At 52.8% G+C, this 18,241-nt stretch overlaps 1 protein-coding gene and 1 long non-coding RNA gene across 3 annotated transcripts; one reads left to right on the plus strand and one right to left on the minus strand.

Annotated features, from left to right (window-relative positions):
- Window positions 1-2,241: 2,241 nt before the first annotated feature.
- On the minus strand, window positions 2,242-12,447 carry LOC116813685 (uncharacterized). 2 transcript variants are annotated; one of them, XR_009215039.1, is made up of 4 exons: window positions 12,367-12,447; window positions 11,792-11,976; window positions 9,712-9,835; window positions 2,242-2,589 (listed from the first exon to the last, which is right to left on the minus strand). It is a non-coding gene; the product is annotated as an uncharacterized LOC116813685 (long non-coding RNA). The 2 variants fall into 2 exon arrangements; XR_004371032.2 differs by lacking the exon at window positions 2,242-2,589 and adding an exon at window positions 6,316-7,903.
- Window positions 10,495-17,490, plus strand: SPATC1 (spermatogenesis and centriole associated 1). Its single transcript, XM_032760740.2, is given in 5 exon segments — window positions 10,495-11,049; window positions 11,155-11,360; window positions 11,362-11,695; window positions 11,820-11,959; window positions 17,082-17,490. Coding segments are annotated over 5 exon segments (1,503 nt in total). The 5' UTR covers window positions 10,495-10,556; the 3' UTR covers window positions 17,412-17,490.
- The last annotated feature ends 751 nt before the right edge of the window (window positions 17,491-18,241 follow it).

Genomic DNA, 18,241 nt, shown 5'->3' on the forward strand with positions numbered 1-18,241 from the left:
CCTTCATAAAGTTGGGTTCTTATTCTTGATTTGCCCTCATGAACTCGGGCCTTCAATTCCTCTTTCTGGGCCGACCCTTCTCCCTTATGCTCTGTGCACAGCCCTACCTCTGAAATCCCCCTGGTCCAGAGATCTGGCCCAACCCCATTTAGGAGGAACACAGGAGGAAACAGCTTGGGAGGTATGAGCAGGGCTTGGTCTGGTGGGCTGTGGGTGTTTATAAGCATGTGCACCAGACTCCTCTCAGTGCAGGACAGACCTCAGACGGGAAGAGAAGGGGTGCAGAAGGGCAGGGCCAGGGGACCAGCTCTCTCCAATCTACCACATCCTGGCACAAAACTCCAGAGAGTGCAAGAATTTCAAATTCAAATCTGACCTTCCAGGTTGTTACAAAGGTTTATTTGTCAGGGTAAGAAAATAGAAAGTAGTTTAACAGTTAGCCTGAGTGGTAACTTTTAACTACTCTGACACTTGGTAAATGGGCTTTCATTTATACTCTTGCCCATAGCCCTGCAAATGTTAGAGGTGAGCCTGGGAGAAGGAAAGGCAGTTTTGGAGGAAGAAAATGAGTTGTATTTTGGACAAAATTATTTTAAGATGTCCACACAACATCCATGTGGAGTGTCCAGAAGAAGTAGCACTATGAGCCTGAAGCTCGGAGAAGTCAGGTCTAGAGAGAGAAGATTCAAGAGTTCCTGATACTTCAAGCTGAGGTAGCGGGTGAGGCCATCTGGGAAGAGAGTGCACAGTAAGAGGCTGAAGGACAGATCCTGACTGAGGACAGGTAGAGGAGTTGGCAAAGGAGCATGCAGAGAGACAAGGGAAACTTCAAAAGCAGAATGTCACAAAAGCCAAGAGACAGCTTCGAAGGGGACAGTGTCAGCAAGGTAAAGGCTGCCAAGAGGTCAAGCAAGAAAAGTACTAAAAATATCCATAGCATTTAGTGGACAATTCATGACACTGGCATTCATGACCTTGGTTAGAGTGATTTCAACCATCACAGGTGGAATGGCCGACCAGGGTGAGGTGAAAAGTCAGTGAGAAAATGGAGATAAAAGGTGATGGAGATACTTAATTCAAGAAGTTTGGCCTTGGGATGAGGGGAGTGGACAGGGAGAGGGCAGTAGCTGGGAGGGCATGGGGTCCAGAGCTTCTTTTCAAGGCGGCAGAGACCTGAGTTTGTTTATATGTGGAAAGAAGAGGCCAGAAGAGACTGTTGGAAAACACGCAAGATAAAAGAGGTACATTATGGGGTGGGGGGTGCCCTTGACTGAAGGAAGAGAGTCTCTTCCACTGTCCTGGAAGGGAAGGAGGAAGGAGAGCATGAGTGTGAATGTCAGGTGGTGGGAAGCTAAAGGAACTCCAGACCCGTGGCTTCAATTTTCTCTGTTCAAATGTTCTTCTCTGAGAGCAAGGATGGAGCGGGGAAGGTCTGAAACAGAGTAAAAATAGGGGGCTGGGCACGGTGGCTCACGTCTGTAGTCCCAACACTTTGGGAGGCCAAGCCAGGCAGATCACCTGAGGTCAGGAGTTCGAGACCATCCTGGCTAACATGGTGAAACCCCGTCTCTACCAAAAATACAAAAAAAAAAAAAAAGCCAGGCATGGTGGCGGGCGCCTGTGGTCCCAGCTACTCAGGAGGCTGAGGCAGGGACAGAGCGAGACTCCGTCTCAAAAAAAAAAAAAAAAATCTGTCCCTCCCTACTCAGGACACATCCCTCCCGTCTCAGGACCCTCCCCGCTCAGGACGCACTTCCCTCAGGACCATTTCCCCTCAGGACGCTGTTCCCTCAGGACACTCTTCCCTGAGGACCCTCTCCGCTGAAGAACCTCTCGCCTCAGGACCCTCTTCCCTTGGAATCTTCTCCCCTCAGGACCTTCCCCTTCAGGACTCTCTCCCCTCAGAACCCTTTCCCCTGACGACTACCTTCCCTCAGGACCCTCTTCCCTGATGACCCTCTCCCCTCAGTGCCCTCTCCCCTCAGAACGCTCTTCTCTCAGGACCACCTTCCCACAGGACACTCTTCCCTCAGGACACTCTTCCCTCAGGACCCTCTTCCCTCAGGACCCCTCCCCTCAGGACCCCTCCCCTCAGGACCCTCTTCCCTCAGGACCCTCTTCCCTCAGGACCGTCTCCCCCTAGGACCCTCTCCCCTCAGGACCTACCTTCTCCCCTGAGGAACTTCTTCCCTCAGGACCCTCTTCTTTGAGGATTCTTTTCCCTGAGGACCCTCTCCTCTCAGGATCATTTCACCTCAGGACCCTTTCCCCTCAGGGCCCTCTCCCCTTAGCACCCTCTCCCTTCAGGGCTCTCTTCCTTCGGGACCTTCTCCCCTCACAATCCTCCCCTTGGTTTAAGTGATCCTCCCATCTTGACCTCTCAATGTGCTGGGATGACAGTCATGAGGCCAGGTGTCTAGCTTTTGCTTTTCTTTTTAACTTCAATTGTTTGATGTGACAAACCTTGCTGAGAGACCTAAATAATTAAATAATCATATAAACGCAGTGAATCTGAAGTCCTCTTCAATGTTCTCTTCAAGTTCTTTTCAAGGTGCTTGTACTGGAGCCTAAGATTTTCAACTCACAATTCTAAATAAATTAAACACAATTATCAAAAGGTTAAGAAATCACTTGTACATATTGCATTGGAATATCACACGATGGGACTGAAATCTCTTAAACACAAGCTAACAGTGGGTGTCTGTTAGCTGAGGACTCTCCCTCCACCCATGGCATCCTGCAGTCGTGAACCCAAACCCCTGTCTCCTGACCAGGGACCTTGGTAAGGCAGCTGCTGAGATCTCATCGGTGATTCTGATGGGTCGTAGACTGAGGCCATCCCAGTGTGGGCAGGGCATATACTCCTCATGGTCTGTGCCTGCAGAGCCTGTAATGCCTCCCAGGTATGCACTAGATTGGCCCCTGAACCATAAATGTGCCTTTTCTGCCACAATATATGCCTGTGACCCCAGTGAATCTTTTTCAAATGACAGCTTCACTGAGATGTAATTCATATAACCATACAATTCACCCATTTAAAGTGCATAATTCAGTGGTTTTTAGTATAATCACAGGTATGAACAAACATTACCACAATCAATTTTAGAACACTTTCATCACCCCAAAAAGAAACCTCATCCCCTTTAACTATCACACCCCTACCCTCTCACCACCCCCTCCCCAGCTCTAAGCAACCACTAATCTACTTTCTGTTTGTATGAATTTGCCCATTCTCAACATTCCATAAGCATGGAATCACGTATGCGGTCTTTTGTGACTGACTTCTTTCACTAAGCATAATGTTTTCAAGGTTCTTCCATGCGGTAGCATGAATCAGTACTCCCAGCTACAGTTAGGGTTTTTTGTTTTGTTTCGCCTTTATGGCTGAATACTATTTCCAGTGTATGGCTATACTACATTTTGTTTATTCATTCATTAGTTGGTGGACATTTGGGTTGTTTCCTCCTTTGGGCTATTACAAATAATGCCGCTATGAACATTCATGTACAGATTTTGTGCAGACGTTTTAATTTCTCTTGGATATATCTAGGAGTAGAATTACTGGGTCATATGGTAACTCTATGTTCAACTGTTTAAGGAACTGCCAGATTGTTTTTCAAAGCCACTGCACCATTTCACATTCCCACCAGAAACGTATGAGTGTTCCAATTTCTCCAAATCCTTGCCAATATGTGTTATCATCTGATTTTTAAAAATTATAACCATCCTAGTGGGTGTGAAGTGATATTACAATGCGGTTTTGATTTGTATTTCCCCGATGACAAATGATGTTGAGCTTCTTTAGGTGTGCTTATTGGTATATCTTTAGGTGTGCTTATTGGTATATCTTTAGGTGTGCTTATTTGTATATCTTTGAGAAATATCTGTTTAGATCCATTGCCCATTTTTATTTTTTTAATTTCTTTTTTTTTTTTTTTTTTGAGATGGAGTCTCGCTCTGTCACCCAGGCTGGAGTGCAGTGGCTCGATCTTGGCTCACTGCAATCTCCGCCTCTTGGGTTCACGCCATTCTCCTGCCTCAGCCTCTCCGAGTAGCTGGGACTAAAGGTGCCCGCCACCACGCCCAGCTAATTTTTGTATTTTTAGTAGAGACGGGGTTTCACCATGTTAGCCAGGATGGTCTCAATCTCTTGACCTCATGATCCACCCGCCTCAGCCTCCCAAAGTGCTGAGATTACAGGCCTGAGCCACCCCACCTGGCCTTTTGAATGCTTTTTAGCTTTTTGAAAACTGGACATTTTAAATATTATAGTGTGGTGACTCTGGAAATGAGATTATTCCTCCCTCCCCAGGGTTTGTTGCTGCTTGTTATGGGCATACTTGTTTGTTTAGTGACTTTTCTAAACTGTTTTCTGTAAAATATTGTATTTTTTGTCCATATTGCCATATTGCTCCCCCTCGTGCCAGCAAGCCACGCCAGGAAGGCAGACCAACAACCTTATGGCCATCACTGATCCAAAGAGTGGGAGATATTAGGTGTCTGTGAGGATAGTGACTTCTGTGTGTCATATGCACAGACAGGGATTTCCATGAGCACACACAACAAAGAATACAGTCTTTATAAAAGTAGTTTAGAAAAGTCACTAAACAACAACCAACTACAACCCACAAAAATCAGCAACAACAAAGCCTGGGGAGGAGGTGAATCTCATTTCCAGGGTTACCAAACTATAATATTTCAAATGTCCAGTTTTCAACAAACAGAAAAAAAAAAATTACACAGCATGAAAGAAAAGTTAGTCTGTGCACAGTGGCTCACGCCTGTTATCCCAGCACTTTGAGAGACCGTGGCAGGCAGATCACCTGAGGTCAGGAGTTTGAGACCAGCCTGGCCAACATGGTGAAACTCTGTCTCTACTAAAAATACAAAAAAGTTAGCTGGGCGTGGTGGCATGCACCTGTAAACCCAGCTATTTGGGAGGCTGAGGCTGGAGAATCGTTTGAACCCAGGAGGAGGAGGTTGCAGTGAGCTGAGATAGTGCTATTGCACTCCAGCCTGGGCAACAAGAGCGAGACTCCGTCTCAGAAGAAAAAAAAAGAAAGAAAGAAAAGTTAAAATGCCTATGTTTTCCTCCCAAAATTTAGTAGCTTCTTCATTAAGCATTCCCCTGGTTATTGTAAGATTTTTATTAGATTCTGGAGACCCAAAAAAAGTTTACTCTGATCATTTTTGCCAGCTTAATTGTGGCTTTGGCAGAGGGCTGAAATTGTGGAGCTCTCTAATCCTCCATTTTCAGCTGCTACCTGTCTGGCTAGTTTGAGTTCAAAGGGAAAGACAAATGCAGCACACACATCCTTACCCATGGGCAGTGAAAGCAGATGTGACTGGCCCTGCAGACTGGTGTGGGTGGCATACACTGGCCTCAGTGACTTTGCGTGTCCAGTGCCTCATCTGGGGTTTGGTTTTATGCTAACATTGGCTTTTCTCAGTCCATGCTGAAATATGTTGGGAATCACCACCAGCAGAGGCACAGGGACTTGGGAGAGGAGACCACATCACTGTTCAGCACTGGCAGGCAAATCCCATCTGAAAAGGAAGGAGAGGCCAAGGAATCCTGATGGGGAGGTAGTCCTTGGGCTCTCTGCTCTACGTGAAAGAGCTGAGGTTGCATTTGTGCTGGCGGGATGCAGCCAGGCCACCTGGGTTTGAAAATCTCCTATGTTTCAGGGCCTAAGCTTTACTTCTATCAATCTGAGTTCTTCCCCTCCCGCTTCTGCAGTTGGCCTATTTACAGGGCCCTGCCCAGTTGACCACAAAGGCCCAGCATTGGCCACGGAAGGCAGGAGGGCTCCTGGGAAGGCGCACGTTGTACAGGAAGTGCCAGAGGACAGGGAAGCCAAAGGTGCCACAAAGAGGACTGGGCACGCACGGGCCTCCATGGCACAGGCTGGGAAGGAAGCACAGATCCCTCTCCACATGAGGCTGGGCCACCCCTGGACCAGTCTTCCCTATAAGGGCCTGGCTTTGTTTGCTAAGTGTGAGCAGGGCTGTGGCCCCTCCTGGTCTCAAGACAAAACCAGGCAGAAATGCATTTTTTTTTTTTAGAAAACACTTTTCTTCATAAAGTTTGTTTTTTAAAATACATACTCATATTGTGAAAATTTTAGAAAGTACACGAAAATATAAAGAAGAAAAAAAATTAACTTGACATTCACATACACCCCTTAAAGGTCACCACCAGACCCATGGGGAGTATTTACCCACCTCTTTTTCAGAGTGGAGAATGCAACTCTCAGCATTTATTTATTTATTTATTTATTTATTTATTTATTTATTTATTTTTAGACAGAGCCTCACTCTGTCGCCAGGCTAGAGTGCAATGGCACGATCTCGGCTCACTGCAAACTCTGCCTCTAGGGTTCAAGCAATTCTCCCGCCCCAGCCTCCTGAGTAGCTGGGACTACAGGCACGCACCACCATGCCTGGCTAATTTTTTGTATTTTTAGTAGAGACGGGGTTTCACCATGTTGGCCAAGGTGGTCTTGAACTCCTGACCTCGTGATCCCGCCTGCCTCGGCCTCCCAACATGCTGGGATTACAGGCGTGAAACACCGCACCTGGCAACTCTCAGCTTCTAATCCACATTTCTACACTTAATGTTACAATTTTAATATTTACTATAAGCATTTCATTGTGTTCTCATATTTTCTTTACAAATAGTACTGTAAATGATTTCACATCAAGCTATTATACATTTGAACATTTCATGATTTGCTGAACAATTTTTCAGTGGTTTGTTGTGCCAGGTTTTATCATTAACAGACAAACAGGATGAGTCTTTCTGAGGCCTGGCATCTGCCCCCTGCTCTCACAGGCCCTCCTCCCCAGGCCCGCCTGCCCTCCCCCATCAACTCTGTCCACATGCTTCTGTCTCTGATCTGTACTTGGCCTTCCCTGGAGCCCTCATTACTGGCAGGATGAGGGCAGCATGGGAAGAAAGTGGGTAGCACTTACTGTATTTGGGTGAGGGATAGAGAGTACCAATAGCATCCAGCTCACGGCAGCCACACCACCCTCTCAGTGTGCAGCAGCACATTAGACAGTAGACTGGCTTTGTAATTCCACCATCTGTGTCTGCACCATTGTTCCTTCTGTCCTGGACCTTGACAAAGCTACCACTCCAGCGCCTCCTGGGAGTCCCCGTGGCTTCTGCTTTATACATTTTGGTGTTAGACTTTCTGTGAATTGCTCCCTCGGTTACCTTCTGTGTGCTACGTGATGGTTCTGCCTGGAATCCAACTTGGTTGAAAAACAGACTGGGCCATTTCCCTCTGGGGACGAGGCCACGGCCTGTCCAGTGCTGTGCTCCCTCTCAGCCCTGACCGGCTGGTCCCTCCACAGCGGTCATCTTCCCAGAGCAGGCGGCAAGAGGAAACATTGGTCCTGTCTTCTCGCCTGACCTGGCTGCTTCAAACATTAGGACCACCGGCGCTCCTTAGGCTGCCCTGGCTGTGCAGGGACAGTGGTCCCCTGACTGCCTCTCCCCAGCCATCCTGGAGATGTTGCCCCCAAGTGGTCCTTTCCCACATCACCCAGACCCTGGGCTCTTCTAAGGAAATGGAGGCCAAGCAGGACAGATAGCCGCACTCTGAGCTCCATCCTCCTCCTCACACATGCAGCCCATCCCTCCTGTCTGCCCCACCCTGTGCTCCCTCTCCTTCAAGTCTGTCCTCTCCATGGACTGCTTGCCTTTGGCCCGCAAGCTTTATTGTCTCCCGGGTCCTAAAACAAAATTTCCTAAAAAGTCAAAACAAGAAATCATAAAAGGCCAGGCTGGGAGTGGTGGCTCACAGCTATAATCCCATCACTTTAGGAAGCTGAGGCAGGAGGACTGCTTGAGGAGTTTGAGACCAGCTTGGGCGACAGAGTTAGATTCCCATCTCTAAAAATAAAAATAAATACATAAGTAAAAGAGCAGTTGATTGGATTGTGCAATTTTGATTTACTTGTTTGGAAAGGGGAACTTAGAAGTTTTTGGGTTTTTATGAGACAGGATCTCATGCCGTCACTCAGACTGGAGTGCAGTAGCACGATCACGGCTCGCCACAGCCCGACCTCCTGGGATCAGGTGATCCTCCCACCTCAGCCTCCCAAGTAGCTGGGACTATAGGCACACGCCACCATACCCGGCTAATTTTTGGATTTTTTGTAGAGACGGAGTTTCACCAGGTTGCCCAGGCTGGTCTCAAACTCCTGAGCTCAAGCGATCTGCCCATCTCAGCCTCCCAAAGTGCTAGGATTACAGGCATGAACCACCACACCCGGCCCAGAACTTAGAATTCAAAAGGCAAATAAAGTGGCAGAACATCTCACCACACATCACAGAGGACTAGCTCTGAAGAGATAGAAGTAGTGCACCCAGAGACTTCCTGGGGAACATCACAACACTTCTGAGGGAGCCTCTAAAATGTCTATTTCCAGGAAAAAATCAATTATCAAGACTTACGTCATAGGGTTTTTGTCATGGGGAACACGGGAATCAATTTAAATGCCCAATCACTGAGATAAGCTCAGTAAAAAAACAGCATGTCCGTAAGATGAGACCTCTGCAGCTACAATAGTGTCATTCGCAAAGAATCATGATGCCGGAGCTGCCGTGGTGTGGGTCCCGTGAGAAAAGGCAAAGTACGAAAGGACATGTAATCTATGCCACCACCACCTTTGTACACAGCCTGTTAAGAATGAATTTTACGGCCAGGCGCGGTGGCTCACGCCTATAATCCCAGCACTTTGGGAGGCCAAGGCAGGCAGATCACGAGGTCAAGACATCAAGACCATCCTGGTCAACATGGTGAAACGTCGTCTCTACTAAAAATACAAAAATTAGCTGGGCGTGGTGGCACACACCTGTAGTCCCAGCTACTCAGGAGGCTGGGGCAGGAGAATTGCTTGAACCCGGGAGGCAGAGGTTGCAGTGAGCTGAGATTGTGCCACTGCACTCCAGCCTGGGCAACAGAGCGAGACTCTGTCTCAAAAAAAAAAAAAAAAAACATGAATTTTACTTCTTTAAAATTATTATTTTGAGATGCGGGTCTCACTCTGTTACCTAGGCTGGAGTGCAGTGGCATGATGATGGTGCAATCATGGCTCACTACAGCCTCAACCTCCCAGGCTCAAATGATCCTCCCACCTCAGCCTCCGAAGTGACTGGGGCTACAGGTTCATGCCACCATGCCTGGCTAATTTTTGTGTTTTTTGTAGAGACAGGGTCTCTCCACATTGAGCAGGCCGGTCTGGAACTCCTGGGCTCAAGCGGTTGAATTGTAAATTTTTAAATGGTTAAAAGAAGACTACTATTACGTGACACATGAAATCCAAAATGTAGTATTCATCTATAAAGGTTTATTGCCATACACCCTCCCTCATTCACCTCCGGGTTGCCTGTGGCTGCCTTCTCAAGGCAACGGCAGGCTTGAGCGGTTGCAACAGAGACCATATAGCTGGCAAAGGTGGAAGTATTTACCTCCAGACCTTCACAGAAAATGCTTGCCAACTCCTGATCTATACACACATGGTAGAGAAGGTCTCCAAGGCAACAAGCGGCTCCTCAATAGAGACTAACTGTGGGGTGATGGAACTATCTGTGGCTTTTCATCTTTTTTTTCTGTATTTCCATTCTTTCTCTATAATGAGCATGTACTGCATTTATAACAACAAAAGTGGAAGTTTTCAATGAAATTGCATACTCACAAAAACCTTCTCTGCACTCCCACCACTCCTGCCAGCAGCTGCACCCCCAGGGGATCAGGGGGCTTCTCCCCCAAACAGTGGCCAGTAAAAGGAGCACTCCTCCAGGACCAAGGAAAGCAGGCTCCTAGGGGCAGGGAGAGAGCATAAAGCAGTGTCTGGGACCGGGGTGTGTGACCGGCTCTGACTGCATCCCTGTTTAGGCCACAGCAAGCCCCACAGGGCAGGGACCATGCAAGGGTGCCAGGCCACATGAGGCTCTGCCCATTGCAGCACGGACCCCCTGAGGAGCCCCCACGTGGTGGGGCTTATTCCCCACCACAAAGACAGTGATCAGGAGGCCTGGGCCCTCTTCCGTCCACCGAAGAACAGAGGGGCCAACTTGGTGACCTGAGAGTCCAGCTGCTTGGAGACCCTCTACTGGGCAAGGGGTGGGCATGGTTGAGGAAAGGGCAGCGGGACGTCCCCATGGCTGGGGGCAGTGGGCAAGTGGTCAGAGAAGTGAGCCTGGGAGAACTGACCCAAAAATCAGGGCTGGAGATGAGGCCTTGGGGAGCCACTCCCAGGCTCCTCTGAGCAGACACAGACTCCCCACAGAGGCAGAGAGGCCATCACCCTGGGCTGCCTAAGAAGTGAGGCTCAGAGACGCCAGGTCAGACCAGTCAGCTCATCGGGGACAGATGGGCACTGTGGCCAGGCCCTACCACAGTGAGAGAGCCTGCGACCACCCTCCCCTTGGTCTGAAGAGGCTACCCTGGGGTCTCAGTGCGTTCTCTATGTTCCCAGGTGTCTTCCTGCCCCCGTCCCCAGCGGTGGCAAACGAACCAGTCCTGGAAGAAGTGGGGATCATGGCCTTGGCCCCCCTGGCTGAGATGCTAACCAGCTTGCAGCCCAGTGCCACGCCGGGCTCACTCATGAGCCCCCTGACAGGCACCCTCACCAGGGTGCTGTCCGGCCCAGCACCCATGTCACAGAGCAGCCCCCTCACCGGCTTCCTGACCAGCCCCATGGCGGGGCCCCCAACGGGCACACTGGCCAGTTCCCTGGGCCTGCCCTCCACTGGCCCCCTGCCTCCCAGCAGCCCCCTGGCAGGCCCTGTGGCTGTGTCCCAGAGCAGCCCCCTGATAGCCCCTGTGACGGGCACGGTGGCTGTCTCTCTGAGCAGCCCCCTCCTCAGCTCCACTGCCACCCCACTAGGGGTCTCTCAGAACCTGCTGGCCAACCCCATGAGCAACGTGGTCCTGCCAGAGGCCCCAAGGCTGCGGCTGGCTGAGCCACTCCGCGGAGGCCCCTCTGGGCCCCACTCCCCAGCTTGCATGGTACCTGCTGCCACCACCAAAGGTAACGGGTGTGGTGGGTGGTGGGTGGCAGAGTCGGGGGGGGGCAGAACCCTCCTACCTCACTCTAATCCCCCTCTTTTCATTTCTGTCCCCTCCACATCACTAGTCCCACCCTCCACTGGGCCCCCCCGGTTGACCCAGGACCCAGAGCCTCTCAGCATGGCGTTTGCAGGCGCACCCCTCCAGACCTCCACCCCTATCGGAGCCACGGGCACACCTGCTCCCGAGACGGCCTTCTCCTTCAACACTTCGGACACACAGGCCCAGCCCAGTGCCGCCCAGGAACAAGTGGTCCCTGCATCTGTCCCCACCCCCCCCCACCACCTCCCCCACAGTCACCGTCCTTGCCTCTGCCCCTGCCCTTGTCCCCCAGGTTGCCACCAGCTACACACCCTCAAGCACCACCCACATCGCCCAGGGTGCCCCCCATCCCCCTTCCCGAATGCATAATTCCCCAACCTGGAACCTGCCTGCCCCCCACTGTCCTCCACACAACCCCCACTCCCCACCTCGTACCTCATCCTCCCCGGCTTCAGTCAATGACTCTCGGGGTCCACGCACCACAGAACCGTCGAGGAAGAGCATGATGGAGGTGGAACGGAAGCTGGCCCACCGCAAGACCAGCAAGTTCCCTGAGAGCCCCCGAGGTCAGTGACACTGCGGGCTCCACGTGGGTCGGGCCCCCAGGCCCTCTCCCTGCCGCCTGCCTGGGCTGCTGGGCCCGGCTCCTCTCACCCTCTCACCTGGGCTGATGAGACCTTGTGTCCCCAGAGTCGAAGCAGCTGGCCTGGGAGAGGCTGGTGGGTGAGATCGCCTTCCAGCTGGACCGCAGGATCCTGTCCAGCATCTTCCCAGAGCGTGTGCGGCTCTACGGCTTCACCGTCTCCAACATCCCGGAGAAGATCATCCAGGTGTGTGGCCAGGGGTCCTGCAGGGACAGGGGGCAGGCTGGCCCATGAGGGGCCGTGGGGACCCTGCACTCTGGCCAGGCCAAACGTGCCAGGACCTGAGGAGTCCCTGCGATAGAGAAAGCTGACTGCTCAGTGCCAACAGCCGGCAGGTGTTGGGGCGTCTGGCAGCGGGAGCCCACGGTCCCCTCCGAGGAAGGCAAGGTGGGGGCTTTCAGCATGTCGGGCAGCTCTCCCCCTTTGCCACCAGGATGGCCTCCTCTGTGGACGCACATGGAGGATGATGCTTTGCCAACACGCCGGAGTGTGTGCGTCTGTGCCATGCATGTGGCAGGCTGTAGAAGGCACGGGGAAGCTGGGTTGGGGCTGTGTGGCTGCTGGGCAGGGAGGGCGGCTGCATCCCTACTTACCACTTGAGCTTCTCTTGAGAAAACAGCCCAGCTGCATTCCCGGCCGCTTTTTCTCTCCAGCTGTGTTTATCTGTGGATTGCAGGCCTGTGTGTAGCCTGAGCAGGAGCTACTGTGAGCTGCGTGGGTCCAGGTTGGAGCTTTGCCTCTGGTTAAAGCATCCTTGGGTTAGTTTTGTGTGTGTGGGTTTTTGTTTGTTTGTTTTCAGATGGACTCTCGCTCTGTCAGCTGCCCAAGGTGAGCTAAGATTGAGCCATTACACTCCAGCCTGGGCAACAAACGAAGACTCCACCTGAAAAAAAAAAAAAAAAAAGTACACAATAGCGTATGTACCCAGCTCACTGCAACCTCTGCCTCTCAGTTCAAACAATCCTGCTGCCCCAGCCTCTTTTTTTGACACAGCCCAGGCTGGAGTACAGTGGCATGATCCTAGCTCACTGCAACCATGAAACTCCTGGGGGTTCAAGCCTCTCAAGTAGCTGGGACCACAGGTTTACACCACCACGCCCAGCTAATATACAGGTATTTTTAGTAGAGACAGGGTTTCTCCATGTTGGCCAGGATGGTCTCAAACTCCCAACCTCAGGTGACCCGCCCGCCTCAGCCTCCCAAAGTGCAGGGATTACAGGCGTGAGCCACCGCGCCTGGGCCCGAAAGGGAAGCTTTTAAAGATACAGGCATCCATGTAAGCTGCCTTGAAACCAAGTTCAGAGGTCACAGAAGCTCACTGCAGTGGCCTTGTTCATTGGTGAAGGCCACTGCTAGGCAAGTGGCCCTGAGCAAGCAGTCTCTTGGAATCCTGCACTCCTGAGGACGTTTTTATGATAAATCCTGTTACGGGCCTGTGTGCGAGAGCACTTCTTCACGTCCTTTCTCGATTGCAATTTTTCTTAAGATGAGGTCTCACTCTGTCACCCAGGCTGGAGTGCAGTGGCATAATCATGGTTCACTCGAGTGGCCCTCCCATCTCAGCCTCCCTGCTAACTGGGACTACAGGCATGCACCAACACACCTGGCTAATTTTTATTTATGTATTTATTTATTTTTATTTTTATTTATTTATTTTTGAGACAGAGTCTTGCTCTTGTCACCTAGGCTGGAGTGCAGTGGTACAATCTCGGTTCACTACAGCCTCCGCCTCCTGGATTCAAGCAATTCTCCTACCTCAGCCTCTCGAGTAGCTGGAATTACAGGCACCCGCCACCACACCCAGCTAATTTTTATATTTTTTTGGTAGAGATGGGGTTTTGCCATGTTGGCCAGGCTAGTCTCAAACTCCCTGCCTCAAGTGATCTGCCTGCCTCTGCCTCCAAAAGTGCTGGGATTACAGGCGTGAGCCACCTCGCCCAGCCTTAAATTTTTTTTTTTTTTTGGAGACAGAGTCTTGCTCTGTCACCCAGGCTACAGTGCAGAGGCCCGATCTCGGCTCACTGCAACCTCCGTCTCCCAAGTTCAAGCGATTCTCCTGCCTCAGCCTCTCAAGTAGTTGGAATTACAGGCACACATCACCACGCTCAGCTAATTTTTGTATTTTCAGTAGAGATGGGGTTTCATCATGTTGGTCAGGCTGGTGTTGAACTCCTGACCTTGTGATCCACCTGCCTCGGCCTCACCCGGCCTTAAATTTTTTATAGAGATGAGTTCTCACTGTGTTGCCCAGACTAACCTTGAACTCCTGGGCTCAAGTGATCCACCTGCCTTGGTCTCCCAAAGTACTGGGATTCCAGGTGTGAGCCACTACACTGGCCTACTGACATTTTTTTTTTTCTGACATAAGTAACTATTTTGATACCAGCAACTTTCACAGGGGTTTTTGGCTGTCTTTGGATTGATTTGTAATGCGCCCGCCCTGTGTTCAGACAGTGATTCTGTGACACCTGCTGCCACTCCCTTGCCGTGGAGCACGTGGCAGTGTCCCAGGTGCTGCATAGGAAAGGTCTGGGTGCTGAGCACAGGCACACGCCTCCGAGGACAGTGTGGACACGGTCACGTGTGCACTCCTCCACATCCCATTGACACTGGGTCCTACAGACTCTCCCGCTGCTCACTTCTCTCATCCTTCACACCTTCCGCTGGTCCAAACTGCTGTCACCTGCTCCCTGGTCCATGGCTGCCTTCTCCCTGCACCCACTCACTCCTGACTAGTATTGAGCCAGGTGTACACCAGGCAGTCCTGAGTCAATCCACTCTCTCCTGGGGGTGGGCATTCAGTAAATGCGTAAAGCAATACATCGATAATAGAGGTGATGCATGCTCTGGGAACAGGGGAGCAAAGAGAAGGTGGTACTGCCTCGAAATCTCCCCACCCAGACCCTGGCCTCATACCTGAGCATCTTGGAGGCCCTGCCTTCTCTATTCCTGGAAGGAATTTTTTTTTTTTTTTTTTTTTTTTTTTGAGACGGAGTCTTGCTCTGTCACCCGGGCTGGAGTGCAGTAGCGCGATCTTGGCTCACTGCAAGCTCCACGCCACGGGTTCATGCCATTCTCCTGCCTCAGCCTCCCAAGAAGCTGGGACTACAGGCGCCCGCCACCACGCCCAGCTAATTTTTTTTTTTTTTTTTGTATTTTTAGTAAAGACGGGGTTTCATAGTGTTTGCCAGGATGGTCTTGATCTCCTGACCTCGTGATCCACCCACCTCAGCCTCCCAAAGTGCTGGAATTACAGGTGTGAGGCACCATGCCCGGCTCTTGAATGAATATTTTTAAGACAGGGTGATATTTGTAAGACACAACTGACACACCTCAGCCAGGCGTGGTGGCTCATGCCTGTCATCCCAGCCCTGTGGGAGGCTGAGGCGGGCAGATCACCTGAGGTCAGGAGTTTGAGACCAGCCTGGCCAATGTGATGAAACCCCTTCTCTACTAAAAATACGAAAACATTAGCCGGGCGTGGTGGCATATGCCTGTAATCCCAGCTACTTGGGAGGCTGAGGCAGAAGAATTGCTTGAACCCGGGAGGCGGAGGTTGCAGTGACCCGAGATCGAACCACTGCACTCCACCCTGGGCAACAGAGTGAGCCTCCGTCTCAAAACAACAACAACAAAAAGACACAACTCGCTGTACTGTGAGATGTGACTGCACTGCCATCCCCCATGGTGGGGGCCCCTGCGTGACCTGGTGCTCAGTGCTCACTGGGGCCGCCGCCTGTAACCCCCAGTACACTCCTGCAGGTGGCACTGTGATTTCCTTCACATCCCAGCAGGGAAACTGAGGCTCAGTCCCAGTGTGATGCAGAAGCAGCCGTTGAGCACGGCTGTCCACGGGCCCTTACTCCTGCACTGAACCTCGATGGTGTCTTCCTGCACCCCACAACTGTGCATATTACTCGTTTGCCTAGAAGGCTCAGGGGCCAAGAACCTCCAGCTGGGGAGAGACAGGCACATCCCAGGCACGTCTCAGGCAACAGGGGTGCGGAGCGCAGGCTCTGGGAGCACTTAGCAGAGGTTGGCATCACATTAACTGGGCCCGGTCCTGAGTCCAGCCCCAAGCCTGGTACCCTGCGCACACGACCGGCCTGGAGCCTTCCCCGAGGGGTGGTGCCTGAACAGCTTGTCTGGGCAAGGAGTGGGGAAGAGTATTCCCTGCAGGTTGGGGACCACCACGTCAGGCATCTGGGACACAGTAGGACGTAGCTGGAAGAGGGGTGCAGAGACAGATCGGGGGACAATGGAGGGTGGCCCTCCCCCAAGTCTTGGAGCAGCGGAAACTGCAGGAGGAGCTCGGGTAGGGGATAGCCCATCCAACTCCACTTCAGACCCGTGGCTCTGTGGGCCTGTGCAGAGAGCGGGCAGGGCCAAGCCTGGAGGCAAGGGCAGCTGCACCTGAGACAGGCTGCAAGATTGGCAGGGCCCAGTGCAAAATGAAAATAATTCAAAACTTAGAACTTCAGGATGGTGCCAACAGAGCATTGAGCTGGACACTAGGCTTTCCACAACTGCCCAGGTCACACATCCCGGGGGCAGTGGCAGGTGGAGTGGGAGGGGCTGCCTTCATGATTACATGCCTTAGGGTGGGACCCAGTCACTGCCTGGCTGGTGGGAGGACACAGGGCATGAGGAAGTGAGTGGAAACTGACCCAGATGTGCTGGTTCCCAGGCCCTGGCCCCGGGCCCAGGAGGAGGCAGATGAAGGGGACAGGCCCCTCAGCTCTGGGGCCAACACTTGGCTGGGGTTGTCAGTTCAGTGATGGGGGAGGAAAGGGAGTCCCCTAGGGGGTGTGCAGGCTAGAGGGTGCTGAGGATGGAGGCCAGGGTAAGGAAGGGGAGGCCTTCAGACGCTGAAAGGGAGCAGAGCCGGGAGCCAGGAGGAGGCCTGGGAAAGACCCCAGACTCCTGGGTCCGGGGACCCTGTGCACCTCCAGATGCCTAGCCACGCCCCCTGTCCTCAGTCCCTGGAGGCCTCAGCCCAGTTGCAATCCCTGGTGGTGGGTGGAACAGACGACAGGGTTAGGGCATCCTCTTCCACCCTGTGGCTGAGGCCACAGTGGGGAGCTTTGAGAGCCACCTGCCCTGCCTGGATCAGGCCTTGGGGACCTGTCAGGCTCTGCCCACTGGGTTCCCCTGTCCTAGACCCTTGAGGTCTCTCACAGAACCTCCCCACCGCACACCCCTCGGATCCTGGCTGTCTTGCAGCCTCAGCTGCCCCTCGGTCTTCCCCTTACCTGCCTGTGTGTGGAGGTGTGGCAAGGAGGGTCCCTGATGGCCACTGTCCCCACAGGCCTCTCTGAACCCCAGTGACCACAAGCTGGACAAGGAGCTGTGCCAGACGCTCACACAGCGCTATGTGAGCATCATGAACAGGCTGCAGAGTCTGGGCTATAATGGGCGGGTGCACCCTGCGCTGACCGAGCAGCTGGTGAATGCCTATGGCATCCTGCGAGAGCGCCCGGAGCTGGCGGCGTCCGAGGGCGGCTCCTACACTGTGGACTTCCTGCAGCGTGTGCTGGTGGAGACTGTGCACCCTAGCATGCTCACCGACGCACTGCTGCTGCTCTCCTGCCTCAACCAGCTGGCGCACGATGACGGCAAGCCCATGTTCATCTGGTGACGCTGGAGCTGGGAGGTCCAGGCTCGCTCAGCCCCACAGCCCTGTGCACGGCCATTAAAGCTTCCCACAGACACTGGTCGCTGGGACTGCGCCAGCACTCCTGGGTGGTGCTGCCTCCTCTGGGGTGGCTCACCGGGCCCCTGCACCGTACCCCTTCAGCCCTGCCTGCCCTGGAAGTCAATGCCCATCCCGGACCCTCTGCCCGAGAGGCCAAGGGTCAGCAGTAGTCTGCAAGGGGTTGGTCTGAAGGCCCCCAGGCTCCCCTCCCATGGCACTGAGAGCAGTGGGAGCTCCTGGGACTGGGATGGGAAAGGGTAGGAACCAGGAAGGGGTGGAGCACGGAGGGAAGGGCCGTGGCTCTGTGCCTGCCACAGTGGTGAGGGGCATGGAGCTGGCAGAGGTGGGAGGAGACAAGGATGTGGGTGTGGGATCCCTGCCCCCATACTAGGCCGGGGCTGGGTGAGGGGCGGGGGCGGGGGGTCTTCCAGGCCTTGAGGACAAGAGGACATTCAAGGGAGAAGAGGCAGGAGAAAGCAGTCTCACCCCAACCTGGGCATAGGGCAGCCCAGCGAAGTGCCGGCCCCTTCCCAAGACAACCAAGGCCATCCCACACGTCCTGGAGACGCTGAGAGGGATTCAGAGCTGGCAAGGACAGACCCCACCTGCTGCAGGAGCTGAGGAGCACAAGCAGGATTTGGGGGCAGGCCAGGGGCCACCCACAGTGCACTGAGGGCAGATGGGGTGCTGGGAAGGGCTTGTGGAGAGTGCAGGAAGCTGAGGGGCCAGCCAGGATAGGAAGTCCCTGGGGAGGAAGACATGGGAGGGGAGAA

The sequence above is a fragment of the Hylobates moloch genome, unplaced genomic scaffold, assembly GCF_009828535.3.
Source record: "Hylobates moloch isolate HMO894 unplaced genomic scaffold, HMol_V3 SCAFFOLD_9, whole genome shotgun sequence".
NCBI classification, from domain to species: domain Eukaryota; kingdom Metazoa; phylum Chordata; class Mammalia; order Primates; family Hylobatidae; genus Hylobates; species Hylobates moloch.